This window comes from Pan paniscus, chromosome 18, assembly GCF_029289425.2.
Source record: "Pan paniscus chromosome 18, NHGRI_mPanPan1-v2.0_pri, whole genome shotgun sequence".
Taxonomy (NCBI): domain Eukaryota; kingdom Metazoa; phylum Chordata; class Mammalia; order Primates; family Hominidae; genus Pan; species Pan paniscus.
The window spans coordinates 1,202,988-1,226,619 of NC_073267.2; the positions used below are offsets into that span (position 1 = coordinate 1,202,988).

The 23,632-nt window shown below is 55.0% G+C and overlaps 1 protein-coding gene across 12 annotated transcripts in view; it reads right to left on the reverse strand.

Moving 5' to 3' along the window:
* The window catches only part of LMF1 (lipase maturation factor 1), a 131,779-nt gene that overhangs the window by 102,084 nt on the left and 6,063 nt on the right, over positions 1-23,632 (reverse strand). For 2 of the 12 annotated variants that reach the window (XM_034951650.3, XM_055100078.2), the window contains exons 1-2: positions 18,898-19,176; positions 1,390-1,699 (exon numbers count right to left, since the gene is read on the reverse strand). In XM_034951650.3, the coding sequence (XP_034807541.3) occupies positions 1,390-1,699; positions 18,898-19,126 (539 nt within the window). In that variant the 5' untranslated portion in view covers positions 19,127-19,176. Of the gene's footprint in view, positions 1-1,389; positions 1,700-17,314; positions 17,649-18,897; positions 22,282-23,632 lie in introns of those variants that run through there. The other 10 variants (XM_055100077.2, XM_055100081.2, XM_024925938.4 and 7 more) reach the window with 9 other exon arrangements.

Sequence of the window (23,632 nt, forward strand, 5' to 3'; positions counted from 1 at the left end):
CCTGCCGGGCCTGGGCTGTGCCACCAAGCCCAGATCACAGCAATCTGAGCCTCCGACCAGGGGACACCGGAGCCATAGGCGCTGTGCTGGAGGCAGAGCATTCAGGCTCCCGGAAGCGCACGTGGCCCCAGACACTCCAACCTCAACTCAGCCGCCCTGACCAGGATGGAAAACACAGGCTCCACAGCCCAAGGCTGCGCCCTGCCTGCACCAACTCACCACTGCAGCCTTCCATCCTGGGACAGGGTCCTGGTTCCGACCACTCAGCCCTAAGCCAGCTGCCTCCTGTCTCCCATCCACAAAAGACACAAGAGCCGTCCTCAGTCTCCATGCAAAGCCCAGCTGTCCCATTGAGGGCGGAACCAAGCTGGGCACATAAGAGCCAGCGCATCCCCAGCTTCCTACACATCCAGAGAGACACCCACCCCAAACCAGCCTCCTACACATCCACATAGACACCCACCCCAAACCAGCCTCCTACACGTCCACACACCCACCCCAAACCAGCCTCCTACACGACCACACAGACACCCACCCCAAACCAGCCTCCTACACGTCCACACAGACACCCACTCCAAACCAGCCTCCTACACGTCCACACAGACACGGACCCCAAACCAGCCTCCTACACGTCCACACAGACACCCACCCCAAACCAGCCTCCTACACGACCACACAGACACCCACCCCAAACCAGCCTCCTACACATCCAGACAGACACCCACTCCAAACCAGCCTCCTACACGTCCACACAGACACCCCAAACCAGCCTCCTACACGTCCACACAGATACCCACCCCAAACCAGCCTTCTGCATGTCCACACAGACACCCACCCCAAACCAGCCTCCTACACGTCCACACAGACACCCCAAACCAGCCTCCTACACGTCCACACAGACACCCACCCCAAACCAGCCTTCTGCACGTCCACACAGACACCCACCCCAAACCAGCCTCCTACACGTCCACACAGACACCCACCCCAAACCAGCCTCCTGCACGTCCACACAGACACAGACCCGAAACCAGCTTCCTACACGTCCACACAGACACCCACCCCACACCAGCTTCCTACATGTCCACACAGACACAGACCCACTGCTTCTGCCTCCCTTTCCCCATCCCTCTGGCTCCAGTAAGCTGGCAACGCAGTCCTTTAAGTAAGGAAGAGCTACTGCAAAGAGGTGGAGTTTTAATCCTGAAGATGGGTGGCTGCTGTGGCTGGTGCACTGGCCGCTCTGCCATGGCCTAAGTAAAATGACGATACCCTCCTGAAGGAATTTAAGATAAACGCTCGTCCAGTCTTTCCAAGTGCCAGGAGACCTGCGGTGTCTGTGCTGAGTGACAGCAAGCCCTGAGCTCCGACCGCCCCGTTCCTGCTACTCACCAGACATGGCCCACATTGACCAGGGACATGTAGAGGCCCCACAGGGCAGCCATGAGAAGCATGTTGGCGCAGCCCGTGATCAGTACGAAAGACGAGATGCCCAGTCCGAGAAGAGCCAGCAAGTCCAGGTTGGAGTTCATGTCTGACCAGTCCATCAGCCAGAGGATGGTGGGCATGTAGCTGAAGACTTCCCAGCTCGTCCTGTCCTGGAAGTACTGCTGGAAGTTCTTCAGGAACACTCTGCAGGGAAGCAGCCCCCTGTCACCGATGAGCTGCTTGTTCTGATGGAAAGCCACCAGGAATGCCACGACTGGAAGAAAAAGAAGACAAAACAAGCGTGACTAGGAACAAACCACATGTGGACACCATGGGCGCAGCTCAGAATGCGGGGCGAGGCGGGCGGGAAGGGGAGGCAGAGTCTGGCTGACGGTTTGGGGCCAAACCCTAGACTCAGGAGTCTGAGTACTTTCTCAAGATCTTGGGGGAAACACTGGAAAAGCCAACCTGCAGCAGACACGGTGTGTGCATACACGCATACACATCTAAGTGAACTAGACACGTTACATAAAATGCGTGCCTGCAGCAGACGGGGTGTGTGCATACACACACACACATCTAAGTGAACCAGACACGTTACATAACGTGTGCCCGCAGCAGATGCGGTGTGTGCATACACGCACACACATCTAAGTGAACCAGACACGTTACATAAAATGCGTGCCCGCAGCAGACGTGGTGTGTGCATACATGCACACACATCTAAGTGAACTAGACACGTTACATAAAATGCGTACCCGCAGCAGACGCGGTGTGTACATATACACACACATCTAAGTAAACCAGACACGTTACATAAAATGCGTGCCCCCAGCAGACGCGGTGTGTGCACACACGCACACACATCTAAGTGAACCAGACACGTTACATAAAATGCATGCCTGCAGCAGACGCGGTGTGTGCATACACACACACACATCTAAGTGAACCAGACATGTTACATAAAATGCGTGCCTGCAGCAGACGGGGTGTGTGCATACACGCACACACATCTAAGTACACTAGACATGTTACATAAAATGCGTGCCCGCAGCAGATGCGGTGTGTGCATACACGCACACACATCTAAGTACACTAGACCCGTTACATAAAATGCGTGCCTGCAGCAGACGGGGTGTGTGCATACACACACATACATCTAAGTACACTAGACACGTTACATAAAATGCGTGCCTGCAGCAGATGCAGTGTGTGCATACACACACACATCTAAGTGAACCAGACACGTTACATAAAATGCGTGCCTGCTGCAGACGTGGTGTGTGCATACACACACACACATCTAAGTGAACCAGACACGTTACATAAAATGCGTGCCTGCAGCAGACGGGGTGTGTGCATCCACACACACACACATCTAAGTACACTAGACACGTTACATAAAATGCGTGCCTGCAGCAGATGCAGTGTGTGCATACACACACACATCTAAGTGAACCAGACACGTTACATAAAATGCGTGCCTGCTGCAGATGTGGTGTGTGCATACACACACACACATCTAAGTGAACCAGACACGTTACATAAAATGCGTGCCTGCAGCAGACGGGGTGTGTGCATCCACACACACACACATCTAAGTACACTAGACACGTTACATAAAATGCGTGCCTGCAGCAGACGTGGTGTGTGCATACACACACACACATCTAAGTGAACCAGACACATTACATAAAATGCGTGCCCGCAGCAGACGTGGTGTGTGCATACACGCACACACATCTAAGTAAACCAGACACATTACATAAAATGCATGCCTGCAGCAGACGGGGTGTGTGCATACATGCACACACATCTAAGTGAACCAGACACGTTACATAAAATGCATGCCTGGAGCAGATGCAGTGTGGGCATACACACACACACATCTAAGTGAACCAGACACGTTACATAAAATGCGTGCCTGCAGCAGACGCGGTGTGTGCACACACACACACATCTAAGTGAACCAGACACGTTACATAAAATGCGTGCCTGCAGCAGACGCGGTGTGTGCATACACACACACACATCTAAGTGAACCAGACATGTTACATAAAATGCGTGCCTGCAGCAGACGGGGTGTGTGCATACACGCACACACATCTAAGTACACTAGACATGTTACATAAAATGCGTGCCCGCAGCAGATGCGGTGTGTGCATACACGCACACACATCTAAGTACACTAGACCCGTTACATAAAATGCGTGCCTGCAGCAGACGGGGTGTGTGCATACACACACATACATCTAAGTACACTAGACACGTTACATAAAATGCGTGCCTGCAGCAGATGCAGTGTGTGCATACACACACACATCTAAGTGAACCAGACACGTTACATAAAATGCGTGCCTGCTGCAGACGTGGTGTGTGCATACACACACACACATCTAAGTGAACCAGACACGTTACATAAAATGCGTGCCTGCAGCAGACGGGGTGTGTGCATCCACACACACACACATCTAAGTACACTAGACACGTTACATAAAATGCGTGCCTGCAGCAGACGTGGTGTGTGCATACACACACACACATCTAAGTGAACCAGACACATTACATAAAATGCGTGCCCGCAGCAGACGTGGTGTGTGCATACACGCACACACATCTAAGTAAACCAGACACATTACATAAAATGCATGCCTGCAGCAGACGGGGTGTGTGCATACATGCACACACATCTAAGTGAACCAGACACGTTACATAAAATGCATGCCTGGAGCAGATGCAGTGTGGGCATACACACACACACATCTAAGTGAACCAGACACGTTACATAAAATGCGTGCCTGCAGCAGACGCGGTGTGTGCATACACACACACACATCTAAGTGAACCAGACACGTTACATAAAATGCGTGCCTGCAGCAGACGCGGTGTGTGCATACACGCACACACATCTAAGTGAACCAGACACGTTACATAAAATGTGTGCCCGCTGCAGACGCGGTGTGTGTACACACACACACATCTAAGTAAACCAGACACGTTACATAAAATGCGTGCCCACAGCAGACGCGGTGTGTGCATACACGCACACACATCTAAGTGAACCAGACACGTTACATAAAATGCGTGCCTGCAGCAGACGCAGTGTGTGCATCCACGCATACGCATAGAAGCAAACTAGATGCTTGTATATAAATTGCGTGTCTGCAGCAGATGCAGTGTGTATACACGCACACACATAGAAGTAAAGTAGACGTGTATATAAATTGCGTGCCTGGCTACACACAGACAGCCAGCTGACCAACTGGACTGCACTCAGCATTCACCATTATGAAACACACCCTGAGGACCCTGGCTCTGGTCAACGGCGTCACTCCCAGCACACGCTGCAGGGCTTGACGCTTACTGCCTATAGGTGAGCCACACTTGCCCTCTACACAGACCACAGGTCTCCGAGTTCACGTCTCACGGCGCCCACCCCACGACGGCTCTCTCACATCCACAGGTCTCCGAGCTCACGTCCCACGGCGCCCACCCCACGACGGCTCTCTCACATCCACAGGTCTCCGAGCTCACGTCCCACGGCGCCCACCCCACGACGGCTCTCTCACATCCACAGGTCTCCGAGCTCACGTCCCACGGCGCCCACCCCACGACGGCTCTCTCACATCCACAGGTCTCCGAGCTCACGTCCCACGGCGCCCACCCCACGACGGCTCTCTCACATCCACAGGTCTCCGAGCTCACGTCCCACGGCGCCCACCCCACGACGGCTCTCTCACATCCACAGGTCTCCGAGCTCACGTCCCACGGCGCCCACCCCACGACGGCTCTCTCACATCCACAGGTCTCCGAGCTCACGTCCCACGGCGCCCACCCCACGACGGCTCTCTCACATCCACAGGTCTCCGAGCTCACGTCCCACGGCGCCCACCCCACGACGGCTCTCTCACATCCACAGGTCTCCGAGCTCACGTCCCACGGCGCCCACCCCACGACGGCTCTCTCACATCCACAGGTCTCCGAGCTCACGTCCCACGGCGCCCACCCCACGACGGCTCTCTCACATCCACAGGTCTCCGAGTTCACGTCCCACGGCGCCCACCCCACGACGGCTCTCTCACATCCACAGGTCTCCGAGTTCACGTCCCACGGCGCCCACCCCACGACGGCTCTCTCACATCCACAGGTCTCCGAGTTCACGTCCCACGGCGCCCACCCCACGACGGCTCTCTCACATCCACAGGTCTCCGAGTTCACGTCCCACGGCGCCCACCCCACGACGGCTCTCTCACATCCACAGGTCTCCCAGTTCACGTCCCACGGCGCCCACCCCACGACGGCTCTCTCACATCCACAGGTCTCCGAGCTCACGTCTCACGGCGCCCACCCCACGACGGCTCTCTCACATCCACAGGTCTCCGAGCTCACGTCTCACGGCGCCCACCCCACGACGGCTCTCTCACATCCACAGGTCTCCAAGTTCATGTCCCACGGCGCCCACCCACAACGGCTCTCTCACATCCTCTGGACGTCAGTATTTGTAGAACACTGAATGCTTACCCAGAGATGCTGACAGGTGAGAGGACCACATTCCCGTGTGTAAACGTGAAGAATGAAAAAGCAGTTGAAAGTAAAAAAGATACACCATTTAAATGTGAATCAAAAGAAAGCTGGATCTAATTCATCATGGCTGAAAAAAATTAAAAATAAAAATAAAAAATACAAACAAAAGAAAGTGGAAGTGGCTCTATTAACATCATAAAAAGTAGATTTAAGGGCTGGGCAGGGTGGCTCACGCCTGTAATCCCAGCACTTTGGGAGGCCAAGGCAGGCGGATCACCTGAGATCAGGAGTTTGAGACCAGCCTGGGCAACATGGAAAAACCCCGTCTCTACTAAAAATACAAAAATTAGCTGGGCGTTGTGGCAGGCACCTGTAATCCAAGCTACTCAGGAGGCTGAGGCAGGAGAATGGCTTGAACCTGGGAGGTGGAGGGTGCAGTGAGCCGAGATTGCGCCACTGCACTCCAGCCTGGACGACAAGAGCAAAACTCCATCTCAAAAAAAAAAAAAAAAAGTAGATTTAAGGGTTGGGCACAGTGGCTCACGCCTGTAATTCCAGCACTTTGGGAGGCTGAGGCGGGTGGATCACCTGAGGTCAGGAGTTTGGGACCAGCCTGGCCAATATGGCAAAACCCTGTCTCTACTTAAAAAATACAAAAATTAGTCGGATGTGGTGGTGCACCCCGGTAGTCCCACCTACTTGGGAGGCTGAGGCAGGAGAATCACTTGAACCCGGGAGGCTGCAGTGAGCCGAGATGGCACCATTGCACTCCAGCCTGGGCAACAGAGACTCCATCTCAAAAGGAAAAAAATCAATTTACGAACAAGGAATGACACAGGGATGAAAGAAGATATTGCATAATGATAACAATATCACAAGAGCAACCCCACAAGTACATGCGGCTTCCTACTGCATGTAGGAAGCTGGCTTGGGGTCCATGTCTGTGTAACTGTGCGTGCTGGTTTGGAGTGAGTGTCTGTGTAGACATGTAGGAAGCTAGTACATGTACTTTTCCCCGTGCATTTATAAATCTAAAAAAATATAAACGGAATCTGCACATGGAAAACTACAAAACACTGATTAAAAAAATGAAACAAGATCTAACTATATGAAGAGATAGACCATGTTCATGGATTGGAAAAATCAAAATCATTAAGGTGTCAATTTGATCCATAAATTCGGCACAATCTGAACCAAACACCCAGTCAGTGCTTCTGCTGAGGCTGACAAGCTGATTCTAGAATATACATGGGAGAACAAAGGGATTAAAAAGCCAAAATCATCTGGAAAAGAACAGAGGTGGAGGACTCATGTTACCCAATTTCAAGACTTACTAAAAAGCTAATCAAGACCACATCAAGACAGCGCAGTATTGATTAAGGAAGAGCCGCAGAACTCAATGGAATGGAAGAGACGGCCCAGACACAGCCCCCCTGCCCCCGACCCGACACACAGAGTGAACAAATTCCGACAAAGGTTCAAAGGCAACTACACAGACAAAGAGCAGCCTTGGGCTGGGCGCGGTGGCTCACACCTGTCATCCCAGCACTTTGGGAGGCTGAGGCAGGAGGATCGCTTGAGCCCAGGAATTCCAGAGCAGCCTGGGCAACATAGTGAGACTCAGTCTCTACAAAATAAATAAAAAAACAAAGAAGAGTCTCTGTAACAATCATGTTGGAACAGATGGATGTCCACATGCAAAAAGATGGACCTGAACACACTTCACACCTTACACAAAAATTAACCAAAAAGGATCATAGACCTAAATGTAAAACATAAAAGCATAAGACTTCCAGATGGAAATATAGAAGAAAATCTATGTGACTTGGGTTTGGCAACAAGTTTTTAGATACAACACCAAAAGCATAATCTATGAAATTAAAAACTTTAAATTGAACTTTATCAAACTGAAAAACTTTTGATCTGCAAAAGCTACTTTTAACAGAATGAAAACACAAGCTGCAGATTGGAAGAAAATACTGGCAAATCACACATCTGATAAAGGATTTGTATCTAGAATATTTACAGAACTTTTAAAATTCAATAATTAGAAAACAAACAACCCAATGTTAAAGGTGGGAAGAAAAAACCAGGCCACAAGGTCTGAACAGACATAGGAAGATGTACGGATGGCAAATAACACGTGAAAAGATGCTCAACATCCTTCATCACTGCGGAAATGCCCATGAAAACCACAGCGTGCTGTCACCACACACACGTCACATGGCCGAAGTGCTTGAAAATGGACAGTGCCCAGGCCGGGCGCGGTGGCTCATGCCTGTAATCCCAGTGCTTTGGGAGGCCGAGGTGGGCAGATCACCTGAGGTCAGGAGTTCAAGACCAGCCTGGCCAATGTGGTGAAACCCCGTCTCTACTAAAAATACAAAAATTAGCTGGGCATGGTGGTGCACACCTGGAATCCCAGCTACTCGCAAGGCTGAGGCAGGAGAATTGCTTGAACCCAGGAGGCGGAGGTTGGAGTGAGCCGACACAGCGCCACTGCACTCCAACCTTGGCGACAGAGTAAGACTGTCTCAAAAAAAAAAAAAAAAAAAAAACACGAAAATGGACAGTGCCCAATGCTGCAGAAGGTTCGGGACAGCAGGCGTGCCCTCACTGTGCCGAGGATGCTGTGGCGTACCACTGTGGATGGCAGACGGTGGCGTCTGACCCAGGTAATGAAGGGTTACCTTACAAATCAGCTACTGCGCCTCTCAGGCCTTCAACCTGAAAGCGTGCTCACACAGAAGCCTCGTGCAGATGCTCATAGCAGCTCTGTTCATAGCCACTAAAAACTAGAAACAAGGAAGACATCCTTCACGGTGGAAGTGGATTAATAACCAGAGGTGCATTTGTGCAACAGAAAAATAATCAGAGATAAGAATGCAGCTGTTGGTTCAGGCAATAACATGGATGAATCTTAAGTGCATTTTGCTAAGCAAAAGAATCTAGACCCAACAGGCTATATACTGCGTGATTTCATTCGTATGTCACACTGGAAAAAGCAAAACCAGAGGGACGGGAGACAGACCCGGGCGTGCCAGGGGCTGGTGCAGGAGAAGTGGTCACTCCCATGCACGGGGGACTTGGGGCTGGAGCTGGGGTGATGGAGGCAAAGCCCACAGCACTGAGCATTACACGAGATGAACTTCAATGTGCACAAACTATTGGGGGAAGACCCGACCAGGAGGTTGGGGGATGCAGATAGAATACAGGCTCCACACGCACGGATGTGAAACAGAAACACACTGGCCAGAGGGCAGGAGCCGCCTAAGCAACTCCGGAAAATGTTCTGAGTGGAGACCGCAAAGCCAGAAGGAGCTGTACACAGACGCTGCACTCCAGGGCTTTTCCCCCCGGGCCTGGGTGGACAATTCTCGCACGTGCACCAGGGCTGAGCAGATGCTAGAGGAGTCAGGGGAGCCAGGTTCCCACTAGCAGAGAGGGAGGATTCAGATGGGCTAGCAGTGAAGACTGGAATACATCGTGTTCCAGGACGGGAGGCTGGAATACACCATGTTCGAGGACGGAAGGCTGGAATACACCGTGTGCCAGGTGAGAGTCAGAGTCATCAGCATGGACCAGATTGACCTTCGTATACTTACAGATGGATAGGTGGATACGACAGAGAAGCAATCAAATGTGTGAAATGAGATAGTGACACACAGAGCCTAGCTCTGCCCAGGAAGAGGGCCAGCAGCTGTGACACCCCGGGAGCAACGGCCCTCCCAGTGCCCAGACTGAAGTTTCTATCCTCCCCTAAAAAGAACCAGGGCTCCTTGGAGACAATTCATTCTAGGGCTGGGGCAAAGAAACAGAAGCTGGGCAGGAAGCATCCCCGCGGGGAAGGAGGGGAAACCCACCAGTGGTCAAAGCTGGAGGAGCTGAGCAGCAAACTCACAGTGACAGCACTGGATCATAACCCAGACACAGACTCACAGTGACAACACTGAATCACAACCCAGACACAGACTCACAGTGACAACACTGGATCACGACCCAGACACCATCTCACAGTGACAACACGGGATCACGACCCAGACACAGACTCACGGTGACAACACGGGATCACGACCGAGACACAGACTCACGGTGACAGCACGGGATCACGACCCAGACACAGACTCACGGTGACAGCACGGGATCACGACCCAGACACAGACTCACGGTGACAGCACGGGATCACGACCCAGACACAGACTCACGGTGACAGCACGGGATCACGACCCAGACACAGACTCACGGTGACAGCACGGGATCACGACCCAGACACAGACTCACGGTGACAGCACGGGATCACGACCCAGACACAGACTCACGGTGACAGCACGGGATCACGACCCAGACACAGACTCACGGTGACAGCACGGGATCACGACCCAGACACAGACTCACGGTGACAGCACGGGATCACGACCCAGACACAGACTCACGGTGACAGCACGGGATCACGACCCAGACACAGACTCACGGTGACAGCACGGGATCACGACCCAGACACAGACTCACGGTGACAGCACGGGATCACGACCCAGACACAGACTCACGGTGACAGCACGGGATCACAACCCAGAGGGAAAATAAGTGGGCGTGGGTCCATAGTGACAAAATCAGTGACCACAAACAAGTAAGTAACAAGATCTTCCTCACAGAGGAATTCCACATAATGTCCGCAGACACTCCCTCCGGGAGGCGGGGGCTGGACCCATTGAGCGGCTTCCAGAGGACAGAGCGGGCGGGAAAGCAGGGACCTGTCAGAGGGCACACCTGGCAGGCAGACCTTGGCCAGGTGATCAGAAAGCCGTGCGGACGTCAGGACCCTGATACAGTGTGACGGGAAGGGCCCCGCACCTCTGTGGGCGTCTTCCCAAAACCCATCACCCAGTCTAATTGCGAGAAAACACCAGACGGACCCAACGTGAGGGACGCTCTACAGACACCATGACAGGCCTGCTCGACACCATCAAGGTCGGAAAGCACAGGAAAGACTGGGAGACTCATAGACCAGGGAGGGAGGGAGGAGACGCCAGGACAAAACCGGGTCCCAGAACGGAACAGGCACGGGTGGAAAAGCCATAGAGTCTGCAGTTTCAGTTAATAGTTTTACTTTTAATAAAAAAATTTTAAAAAGTAAAGGTTTCTCGAAGACTCTGCACCACTCAGTGCCCGGCATGAAGCGCTGTGAGCAGCCTCCCTCCAAGGCAGTGGGAGCAGGGCCACAGGCAGAGCACCGCAGGGCCCTGGGCGACGAAAGGGCCAGGGCTGGTGACCTCTAAAGGGGCTGTGACAGCAGGTGGGTGGGGGCGGCTCCAAGTGAGGAGGCAGAGGGTGGACACAGGCGGACACGGGATGGACACAGGGTAAACAAAGGGCAGACACAGGGCGGGACACAGACTGGACACAAGGCTGGACACAGGGTGGACATGGGGTGGGACAAAGAGGGGACACGGGGTGGGTCACAGGGCGGGAAACAGGGCTGCAGCAGAAGGCTCCCCACACCCCTACTGCCTCCACCACTGGGTGGAAGGGACCTGAGTTGTGAGCGCTGACCTCCTAGCAACATAGAGGACACCTCGCAGTAGGCCCTCAGCCCCAGCGGCCACACGCGCAGGGACCCTCAGCCCCGGCGGCCACACGTGCAGGGACCGCACCAGCAGCTTCCACAGGAGCTCAGGCCAGTGTGTGTGCATATGGGTATGACATGCCCATGTGTCCCTGTGTGTGTGCATGTGTCTGTACACATGTGCACATGTATACATGTGCACCTGTGCATGGATGCCCTGTGTCCATGTGTGCAGGGGTGTATGCATGTCTCTGTACACGTGTGCACATGTACACATGTATGTGTGCGTGTGCAGGGATGCGTTTGTGTATGACCTGGCGTTAGGTCACCACAACGCAAACTCCAGGACCACAGAGGAAAACAAGATGTGGCCTCACCAAAGCAATAGCCTAAATCAGTAATTCTAAGGCAAGAAGCATAGGATGCTTCCTGCTTATCAGGAAAAAGGAAGACAGACTGAATTGAGATTTCAGAGAAAAAAACTATTTCAACCTCCACTCATGTTATAAAAATAGCTACATAAAAAGATGCAGTAAAAATCTTGAAACATCACAGGCTCTCAAAGCAAAACTAACAAAGCAGTCAAGCTTCGGAAGGCCCCGTCACTACCCCACACGGGAGGCAGCAGAGCCATGGCGACCACCTGCCTCTCACAGGGACCCAGAGCCTGACCTGGGAGCTGCAACGAGGAAATACCGAGGAAATACCGTGTCGCCCAAGCAGCCAACAGCAGGCATGGCCGATAAATACTTTGTTTCAGAATCAGAAAGAAATAGCTGGACGTGGCAGCCTGTGCCTGTAGCCCCAGCTACTTGGGAGGCTGAGGCAGGAGAATCTCTTGAAACCGGAAGGCGGAGGTTGTAGTGAGAGGAGATTGCACCACCGCACTCCAGCCTGGGCGAAAAAGTGAAACTCCGTCTCAAAAAAAAAAAAAAATAAGAATCAGAAAAAAAAAAATCAGCTTTCTCTTTTCTCCTTTCAGATAAATTGTTGTAAAATTAAAACAGTCATCCCAGAAATGCCGTTCTCTGTTGATGGTTCTTACTGGCCGTGGTTAAATTCTGGGCCTCAGCACAGTGACCTCAAGTATTTTTTCTTTAAAGGTATGTGCTGCAGAGCTCCGAGGTAGGGCAGTGCTGTTTGCTTTTTAAACAAGCAAGTATTTTGTAGAAGAACTTGTAAAACGAAGTGGTGCATTTCATTAGAACTCAAGTGGCCTGGAGAAAAGAAAAAGAACTCATTTCCCATGAGCTCTTAGAGCCACTGAAAGCTCAGAACAAAACCAACTGAGCAGGGTTTCAAGTATTCTTTTTGGTTTCATTTTCTACTCAAATTTTCTGAAGAACAGCTGAGAGTTTAGCAAATACGGGTGCAAACGATTCTGCCTGCCACGTCAACCCTGCCTCGGGTGTCATCTGACGAGGATGCGAAGCTACAAGGGCTGCGGTGAGACTCAGAGACGCTACCAATGGCACCGCGGCCCCACCTCGCCGAAGCAGCTGCCGGGGAGACGCGATAAAAGCCCCACGCGGAAAAGAAGGAAGGGCAGTGAGCAGGCGCACAGAACAGACGCTACAGTGCGGCACGCATGCCTCCATGCCTAAAGGACAAAACTAGCATGGAGATCCCCTAGAGGTCGGATTTTCAACATAATCTCAGTGAGCCCAAGACTCCAATGTGACAATGTGGAACTGGAAAGACGAGCAAGAAAAGCCCCTCAGTTCCCGCCAGCGTTGGGCGTTCCTTCTGCAGTCCAGGCTGTCCCCGTCACTCGGGATCACAGCCAAGCGGTGGGTTCTGTGTGGTGCTTGGCTCCTAGGGCCTTGGGGAAGCCATGTTCTTCTCCATTCAGCTTCATGGAGAGACTTTCCCAGGTTCCAGCCCACGCTAGGAAGCTAGACAGGAGAGTGGCCCCCACCCGCCCTGTTTGGAACCCAGCTGGGGCATGCGGTGTTTGGAACACATGGGCAGATTGGGGAGAGGCCAGAAGAGCCTCATCCAGAGCCAAGGACAAGCCTTGAGGCTGAAGAGCTCACCGAGGCCACTACAAGAGAGCAAAAAAAAGAGCCTCAGAGACTCCTCGATAAATAACCAGAACAGAGAGCAAAGGTGGAGAGCAGGAGGGCAAGGCACTGAGACTTTAGAAGCTTCCACGGAGAAGAAGAGTCAGATGCTTGAAGATGCCTCCTCAATGCTGCAAAGCTCTGAGGGAAAGTGGCTTTGATGGAGAATGAGAGATCCGGGCAAGTTGGTCCTTTCTGGAAAAGCTGCTTGGGGATACACTCCAGCAAAAAGAGAATCCACCAGCAAACAGGAAGGCATGAGCAGCCCAGGAAGTATGAACACAACCAAGGGAGGGCTGTGGCAGTATCTGTCCTGCTGGGCCGCACCTCGGGGCTGGAGGTGGGTGGAGGGGGAAGAAGGGGTAATGGCTGGAAAAGTGTCCCATGCTGACACTAAGCCCTGGTAGAGACCACCTGCTATGGGTCAGCACATTTCACTGAGCAGGAGATGCCCCTAGAAGACCAGGGATAGAGGTATAAAGAAAGTCCTCTCCCTGACTGCAAGGAGCTAGAGGGGAGACAGGCACAAGAACAACACTGGAATGGGGACAATATCAGCCGCAAAGGAAGCAGAGAGCAGGGCTCCGGTGGTCAGCCCTGGGTGGGGTCAGGAGTCCACGAGTGATGAGGGCTAAGTCTGAAGGCCAGAAGGGCGTCGGCAGCCACGGAGAGAACAAATACAGTTAACCCTGGGAAGGCAGAGGCCAGGTGGTCTCAGGACCACGGTCAGGAAGAGATGCCTCACGTGGCGGGGACACAGCAGGAGCAGTTCAGGCACCACGGCTCGTCCACTGGGGCCCCAGCCTCTCACTGCAAGCAGTGCAGGTGGACATCTGCCCCAGAGGCAGCAGGGAGCGTGTGTCCCAAAGCCCCCAGCACTCATGCCCTGTGCAGGCGCCGAGCAGCCGGCCCTGGCTGGGGCGGTTCCCTCTTAGGCCTGTCCAGGACTCGGCCCCCACAAACACATGGACCGACAGACGAAATCCCTCAGGAGTGTCTCTGCGCCGACGCCATGGCACCCATGAAAAGTGCCAGACATAAAGTCAGTCTGCAAATGCCAACGTTACCCAGTCTTCATGTCACATTTCACCTACAGATCCCTTCCGAATTGTAACAATATCTCATAAATGTTTGAGCTTCAAAGGAAAGGTCCTTTCCGACGTTCAGATATACTCCGTGGCTGCCTGCGAGCCGTCTCCCGGGCCGGTGTGTCCTTGTTCCGCCTTCTGGGAAGTGCGCACAGGCAAGGAATCCCATGTCAGCCTCAGGACGGCCCAGCGGTCACTCTCACCTCATCAGTGACAGGAAGGTCTTGATGAGCAACTTGGCCAAGGCCACACAGCTAAGGTGTGGCCCACCAACCCTGAGCCCCACTACTTCCACCTGTCACAGCTTCCAGAAAGTTCTCTGCAGTGAACTGCTATCAACCCAATTCTGACCAACTGTAATTACACTGTTTCCAGATAACACCTTAATTCTGAGGCAGTTAAAATGCATTGTGTACATATACTATGTGACTCTCATCAATAGCAAACCAACGTCAGTTCAGTCCAGGAGAACCCACCCGGGGTGGGCAGCTCTAGCCTAGGGCGTCTTCAGTAGCACCTGCAAGGCTGTCCTTCCCCCGTCTTGTCAGGGAATCCAGCTCTACCACTGGCGCTGTAACAGACGCAGGGCTGCTGGAAATTCCAGGAGTCCAGCTCCAGCTGCCTGTGGCCGCCCATGGACCGACCTGGCCAGGCCCCCTGGGAGGGGGATTTCAAAGCATCAAGGAGCCGGCCTGGCTGACGAGGCTCCAGACCAGCTGTTTGCCACACACGCCCCCGTACTGCAGGGTTGACCAGTGAGGGCCTCAATCTTCCGCAGGGAACGCTGGGCCACAACGTCGACGCACGACCCTGGGGGTTCCTGCCATGAAACAGTGAGGGATTCTGGCCAGGCTGCTCTGCCCTCTGTTCCGGTGAGCCTGGGCATGGTGCCCACTCTTGGGTTCGGTTTCCTTATTGCGCACACAGACGGCAGCAGGCCTGACTGCAGGAGGCACCGACACCCATGGGCGGCCGGCACTGCCCCTACACACCAAGAACATGGCACCCAGGTCCCGCTGCTTAGGCTGGAAACTCCTGTCACATAAGCTTTTACTCGTCCAGATTTCAGCCATTCCTGGGAGGGACATCTGTGCTGAGGGGAAGCTCAGTGTCAGGCATCCCCGACCACCTCGGGCAGCCTCGGTCCTCCCAGGGGCCGTCACGGCCCGAGAACGCCACTGCCCAGATGTGAACCGGGTGTCCAGGATATGCAGCCTGCACAGTGGCGTGAATGAAGGGCAGGGCTGAACTCCAGGGCCTACGGACAATCGCTGCACAGCCGGGCCAGTGGCTGACCCTGCTTCCTCGCTGTCCACTGGGGGTAGTGGCATTGTCACCAGGAGGTCAGCACCAGGCAGGGTGCTACTTCAGCATCTGCTCAACGCAGTAATCACACTAGGGACCCGAGTCCACACGTCAGGACGACAGGTGGGTCTTCAACTCCGAGCCCTGTGAAAATGCCGCTTTCCGCTAACACACTCCGGCTCCCACAGCACAGCAGGGCATGCCTGACACCCCAGGACGCCCGCGGTATGCACGTCTGTGTGCAGTGAGCACACCCCTAGCACCTACACACCTCGGTGGCAGCACATGGAAACTCCCAGGCCCGCGGTGGGAAGGAGCCAGCCCCAGGACGGATGCAAAGTCAGGTTGAATGCAGAGGCCTGTCGCTGGCAGCCGGCCTCTCCAGGTCTGGCTTCGAAGCTTCCCCGACAGGGCAGGCGTTTCTGTGTTCTCCTGATCTGTACATCTTTACTACATGTCTGCTGAGACAATCTGCCTAAGGGTAAGCCTCCCTCAGTTCAATGTCTTTTAACAAGGGGAGTTTCCACAGAATACATTTGGTTATGTGTTTAATTACAAGTGTTTCAATAGCTATAAACATTGTAAAATTCAGTATCAAGTGAAATATTTGGAGAGCCCCTATGGCAACTTGGAAAAACCCTGGGATTCTGAGGAACAGGGAGTAGCGCACAGTCCCAGTAAAATCCAGAACTTTCTAGAAGGAGATAAATGCAAGATGACTGCTTGCTTGCCCTGGGCCAGCTCAGCCAGAAAACCATGTCCCTGAAAGATGGGAAACTGGTTCCTTGATACAGCAGAAAAACACTGATTCTACCCCAAATGTACTCACAAGACAGAAGAACGTGCATATGTCAAGGAGAAATGTTCAATGCTGGGCACCAGGCTTAAAATATCCGCTTGACCCAGTGGCTTAAAAGCAGTTCCTTCTGAATTGAACAGAGAATCCCTGCGGAGATCAAAGGAGCCTCAGCTCGTTTGAAAGAGTCTGAGCTGGTTTTATGAAGCTGTGCTCCGGAGGCAAGGCCGCTGGGACTTCCTGCTGTATCTCGGGCTCCCCTGTGGAAGGCCTATTAGAACCTCACAGCTTCACTTTATCTCTACTTCATCGTTTGCTAAGTGACAGCACCAACATTTAAAATGACTGTTTAATACTGTGGAGGGAAAAGCAACCTGGGAAGAACTACTTTTTAAAATAATTGCAGGCCGGGCATGGTGGCTCACGCTTGTAATCCCAGCACTTTGGGAGGCCCTGAGGTCAGAAGTTCGAGACCAGCCTGGCCAACATGGTGAAACCCCGTCTCTACTAAAAATATTTTTAAAAATTAGCCAGGCGTGGTGGTGCGTACCTGTAATCCCAGCTACTTGGAAGGCTGAGGCAGGAGAATCGCTTGAACCCAGGAGACGGAGGTTGCAGTGGGCCGACATGGTGCCATTGCGCTCCAGCCTGGGCAACAGAGTGAGACTCCATCTCGAAAAAAATAAATAAATAAAATAAAATAGTTGCTTTAAAGAAAGAGAGAGAGACACACAGACCCAGTTGAAGCCGATACTGCAATCCCACAGGAAACCTTGTAGTGATGAGCACGTCTCATCACTTTGCACCAGGAGGTGGAAAGTATCACACAAATGTCACACAAAACGTCGAACTGAGCATCACTCCAGCACAGCCAGGCTACCAAACTTCCCGCGACGTGTGTGGGACAAAAACTGTGCAAAGAAGAACTTCTGCAACCTGACCCTTTCCTTCCATGCGTGAGGGAAGTAGACGATGGAAGGAGAGGGAGACGTCCAATGCCCACGGCCTACAACCAACGCGTGGGCAACGCCCGGGGCCAGCAGCTCCGGAGCCCTCTGGGAGGGTGACTGCCCACGCGCTCCGCTGGCTGCATCTCGGCCTGGCAGGCTCCCCTCACTTCCATACTCATTTGAGAGCCTCAGTTTGGGCTTGGTTGCTACTGACACGTTGGGCTTATGAAACATGTATCCGTGTGATCACATGACCGTTCTCTTCCAAACCAGTTCTGGGTTGTAGGGACTGGGGAGAGAGGGAGTTGGAATCGCCAGCTGCCCCTGGCCAGGGGATCCAGAGGTTTTGAGCGTGAACTGACTTTTCTCAGAGCTCTGCTCTGTAGGCTGCGCACGCGGGCCCCGCACAGCTGTGGGGTGAAGGGTCTCCGCCAGTGGACCCGGCCAACCACATCCTACAGTGAGGCGCAGGCTTCACTTGCAGATGAGGTTCCGGAGCTGCCCCCAGACCTCCCCTGGGAATCTTCCCGAACGCAGACTGAGCTAGTCGAGAACACTAAAGGAGAAACTCCAGTCTGGCCACCAGCCAGTCACCTTCCCTCAGCCCCTGGGAGACGCGAAGGAGGCTCCCGGGCCGGCTCCTCGGATTTTGGCAGGGGCCGCACGCGGCAGGGATGTGGCGTGCGGGCGTCCAGTTACAGTGGGAACCTTCACCGTCAGCACAGCGCTGTGCCGCGGGCAGCAGGAGCGCCTCGCCTCTCCAGGCCGCCCCCCGCCCCGCAGCCAGGACGCAGACCCCCGACCTGCCCACGGACGGGTGACCCTCCACCTGCCCAGCTCTCCTGGGAACTCCTGGGCCAGGGCCCGGGCCGGCCCCGCCTCGCATAGCCCTGAGCCGGTCCTGGCGGGCGCGGCCGTGCAACTTCGGGGCTGCGGGTGGAGCCGGGAGCCCAGGAGCCCAGGCCGGAGGCTCGAGGCGGCGACAGGGGTAGGGCCGGGTGCGCTGTCGCCAGCAAGCCTTGTCCTGCCCTGCCCGCCCCGCCTCGCCCGGGCCCCAGCAGGAAGGAGGGCTGCGTGGGGGCGCCGCGGCCGCGAGACCGCGCGGAGGAGTCTCGAGGGAGGGCGGGGGTCGTGGTGCGCGGAGGTGACACTGGCGGATGTCCCGGGCCCGCCCGGCACTCACAGTACACGAAGGCTAGGGCCTTCAGGAGCACGATCCGGGTCAGCCAGAAGGTGCCCGTGTGGAGATGGGCCGGAGAGCCTGCGGGGTCACGCCCCGGCGCGGGCAGCGACTCAGGCTCCGGGTCCGAGTACCCAGTCTTCCGCCTCCTCAGCGACTCCGCGGGCGCCGCCATTGTTGGGCTGTCAGGGCGCATGTGCGGGGAGCGCGCACTCCCGGAGGCTCCGCCCATTCTCGGAGGCCCCGCCTCTCCCTGGCCGGCCCTGCCCACAGCCGAAGGCCCCACCCACACCCCGGGAGGCCCCGCTCACAGTCCCGGAGGCCCCGCCCCCTCCAGCCGGCCCCGCCCACGCGCGGGAGCGGGTGCCCGGAGCCTGCCTCCTTCGCAGTTCTCGCTAGGCGCTGCTGCGGGTAGGGCGCGGGGCCGGGTACCTGGGAGATGGTGCGTGTCGCCCGACCCGAACTCACTGGGGCAGGCATGCACGCGTGCCTTCCGTCAGTCCGAGTTGCAGAGGCCAGGTGCCCTCCCCCAGCCAGGCGCCTTCCCAGCTCTGGTCCTGGGGAAGGTGGGCTGCAGAGACCCTGGCGGTGCTACCACTGCGTGCCCCTGCCTCACAGCTGACACTCACTCTCTGCGGAGGAGGGTGCTAGGGCGATCGTCGCAGCCAGCAAGGGACAGAGTAGGCAGGGCTGTGCCTGGAATGCTCGGGGGACCCTCCCCTTTCTCCCAGCCTGAGCACCCTTCCGCCTTTGCACAACCCAGCTCCTGCCAGCCCTTGGGACTGGACTTCAAGCTGTGGGGGAAGAGGGGGACTCAGGACTCAGGAGGGAAGGGCTAACTGCCCAATGCCCCAAACAGAACGTGAAGGAGGACGCCAGCACTCTACACTCTGATGACTGCAGCGGGGTTCTGGGGGCTGATCCGAAGTGGGTGCTAGGAAGGGCTGGGGTCACAGGCATTCCTTAGAGGAAAGAAAGGGCGTGAGGCTAGAGTAGGCATTGGAGATCTAGGGGTTATTGAATAAACTATGGGGCACTTAGGTGGAAGTGCAGATTTCTCCTTATTCATTTGTCAGAGCTCTTTACGTATGAAAAATCCTGTTCTTTTGTGTATATTGGAAATATTTGTCCTGGTTTTTTGTTTTTGTTTTCATGTATTCTTCTCTTTTGCCTCTCTAGCGTTCCTAGTGTTTTGGCGTATCAATTATCGCCACTGGGTTGGTCAAATGACCCATCTTTATTGCTTGTTTAATTACCTGTTTAATTATATCTTCACCACCTGCAGTGTGAGCCTTGTGTGGGCAGGGACTGACTGTGGACATCGGGCCCCCAAATCCAGGCCTGACCAGCAGTGGCCCGAGCTTCCTCTCAGCCTCCACCTTCCCTGTGTTGCTGGGGTCGTAGCATACGTGTACATCTTATGGTTTAATTCATTTTTAGTTTCCATTTCTTTTCTATGAAACCCCACTTAGGAGCCCAGCTGTGAAATGGGACCCTGTTAAAGATGTTGCAACGGGTACGAACACGCAAACATCCTCCGCATGCTGGTCCAGCCTCCAGGAGCGTGGTGTGTGCCTGAGGGCTCAGAGCCTTGGGGATCGCAGGAGGCATCGGCCCTGGCTGGCACCCGGCACCCAAGTCCCTCCACAGAGCCCACGACCCGTACCTCTCCTCGTGACCTGGGGGCCAGCTTAGGAAGGGCCGGCACAGCCCACACTGTTCCCCTCTTCTGTGGGGAACAGGGAGCCCCACACCCTGGGACCACGCCTGCAGAGCGGGCCCTGTCTGGGTGCCAGGCCTGCTAGGGGACGGACGGCGAGAGGGACTGCCCTGCGTCAGGTGTGGCCCTGCACTGTCCTCAGGTGGGGCTGCCCTCACAAGGAGGCTTTGTGCACAGCTTCCCCTCGCTGGGCCGAGCTGCTCTCCCCGCGAAGGGCACAATGGGGCATTGTGCAGAGCAGAAAAGGGCCTCTTGTTCCAGCTTCCAGCGCTCCGGGCTCCGGCTCTGCGTTTGCCCAGGGTGGGAGCAGTCAGCGGAAGGGTCTGCTGGGAGCTCCTGTTCTCTCTGAGCTCAAGTTTCCCTCAGGGTCTGCTCTCTTGAGATGCTGACCGCAGGGGTCCCATCCACTGCCCAGAATGGCTCCAGAGCAGGTCACCGGGGGCAGGGCTTGAGCCGGGGAGAGGTGAACCAGCAGCTCTGTTCGTGCCCATTTCAGCCTGAATTTAATCAAAAGTGCACTGGGTTATGATTCAGCCATCAAAAAGAATCCAGGAGCCGGGCGCCTGTCATCCCAGCACTTTGGGAGGCCGAGGCAGGTGGATCACCTGAGGTCAGGAGTTCAAGACCAGCCTGGCCAACATGATGAAACCCCGCCTCTACTAAAAATACAAAAAAATTAGCCAGGCGTGGTGGCGGGCACCTGTAATCCCAGCTACTCGGGAGACTGTGACAGGAGAATCGCTTGAACCCGGGAGGTGGAGGTTGCAGTGAGCCTAGATCGCGCCACTGCACTCCAGCCTGGGCCACAGAGCGAGACTCTGTCTCACTAAAATAAAACATAAAATAAAAAGGAATCCAGTTCTGACACGTGCTACAACACAGATGAACCTCAGAACATCAAGCTCAGTGGGACAGGACAGACGCGGAGGTCATGAGTTGCGTGAGCCCATTTACATGAAATGTCTGGGGCGGGCAAAGCCACGGGGAAAGGAGGGAGCTCTGTGGTCCAGGTCTGGGGACGGGGAGTGGGGAGCCAGTGGTCCGGGGGTAGGACGTTTCCTTTTGGGCTGATGAGAATCTTCTGGAACTAGGCGATGGCTGCCCAGCACTGTGAGGTGCTAAACACCGAGTCGTTCACTGGAAAGTGGCTTATTTCATGCTATGTGAATTTCGCCTCGAATTTTAGAAAAGTAAAATGAGGCCGGGCACTGGGGCTTACGCCTGTAATCCCAGCACTTTGGGAGGCCGAGGCGGGTGGATCACGAGGTCAGGAGATCGAGACCATCCTGGCTAACACGGTGAAAGCCCGTCTCTACTAAAAACACAAAAACAACAACAACAAAATTAGCCGGGCGTGGTGGCGGGCGCCTGTAGTCCCAGCTACTCGGGAGGCTGAGGCAGGAGAATGACGTGAACCCGGGGGCTAGAGCTTGCAGTGAGCCGAGATCGCGCCACTGCACTCCAGCCTGGGCGACAGAGCGAGACTCTGTCTCAAAAAAAAAAAAAAAGTAAAATGAAAACAAAAGAACAACAGACAGCCCTGCACTGGTGTTTCAGAATCGCCCGGAAGGCGCTGTCACCTGTCGGAATACATCATGTCATTTACACTCACCTTACTTCTTTGTCTATATTAAGGCGCATCTAGCAGTTTAAAAATAACATTTAGATACAGGTGTGTCTTATTCTCTAAGAAGGCACTTCACTTAAAAACAGGCTTCTCTGCAAACCCAGAGTGAGCTGCAGCGGCCAGGAGATCGGCCAGGTGTGGTCCTTTCACCCTGCAGCTCAGTGTCCTGTCACCACAGGCACGTGGGCCCTGCCCTGAGCGCCTCACACCAACCCGAGGCGGGAGGAGGAGGAGGGCGTCCTGAGAGTGCCCTGTCAAGCAAGAACTCTAAGAGAAAAAGCCAGGCTGACCCAGGAGAGGCCTGAGGGAGTGGAGATGAGGCTCTGCCACCCCAGGGCTGCCCGGTGCTGGGGGAGAAGACGCTGAGAAGAGGAGGAGAATGGGGAGGAAGGGAGGGACTCCCCAAGAGCGCGCAGGCTGAAGACTGGGCTGCCTCCCCGGAGACCGACCAGCCTGCCCTAGGTGGGACCCTGTCCCCGCCGTCCCGGCCTGTGCCAGCACAGCCCCCAGGACCCAGGCACACACAAGCCCGTGGCTGGCCACGCTCCCAGCAGCTGCGGGCCGGCTTCAGGGAGGAATGAGCCCCTGTCAGCACCTCGTCCAGCTGTCCCCCAGCACCCCAGCCTGGCAGCTCCCGCCTCCTCGGGGCCATTGTCCCTGGCATGCTGTGGCAGCTGTCTCTGGCACCCGCAGGAAGCCAGTGTGGGCCCGAAGCTAATCGTGCACCCTTCATTTACCCCAATTTTTCACGTCCTGAAGTCTGCGTATGGAAGGGGGGCCCAGGACCCATCGATGCTAACATCTGTTGCCTCCTCCTGGAAGGGTGGTCAGTTTGGGCAGATCCTGCTGTGACTGTCCAGCGGCCAACCCCCCCACCCCCCACGTGAGGCTGGCAGGTGCGGGTGGGGGCTGAGAGAGCAGGTGTTGTGCCATTTGCTGGTTGTCCTGGGACGATGACTCACAGACGGCTGTTCTGCTTGGCTCACCCTGTCCTCTCCCTGCACCCTCGGCTACAGGTCACGAGTGTTCCCACCCCTGCACCCCAGAAGGAGATGCGGCTCCATGTGACCCTGCAAGCTGGCAAGCCATGGTTTCTAGACAGAGTGGAAAGCACAGCTCCCAATGTGGTGGTGTTCTCTGGTTGCAGGGCCCTATGTTAGGAAACGAATGTGTAATTTTTTTTTTTCTCTAGGAATCATATTCTGCACTGGAAGAAGCCTTGAGAGTTGCCTGGCCCAGAGGCCACAAACCAGAGCCCTGCGGGGTGAGCTCTACCCACAGTGCAGTTATCAGTCAGTGTAGCGGTCACCGACGGCCACATTAATGCTGCATAACAAACAGCCTCAGAGCCCACCGTTGTGTGTCGCCGGGCGGTGCTGTCCATGCCCAGG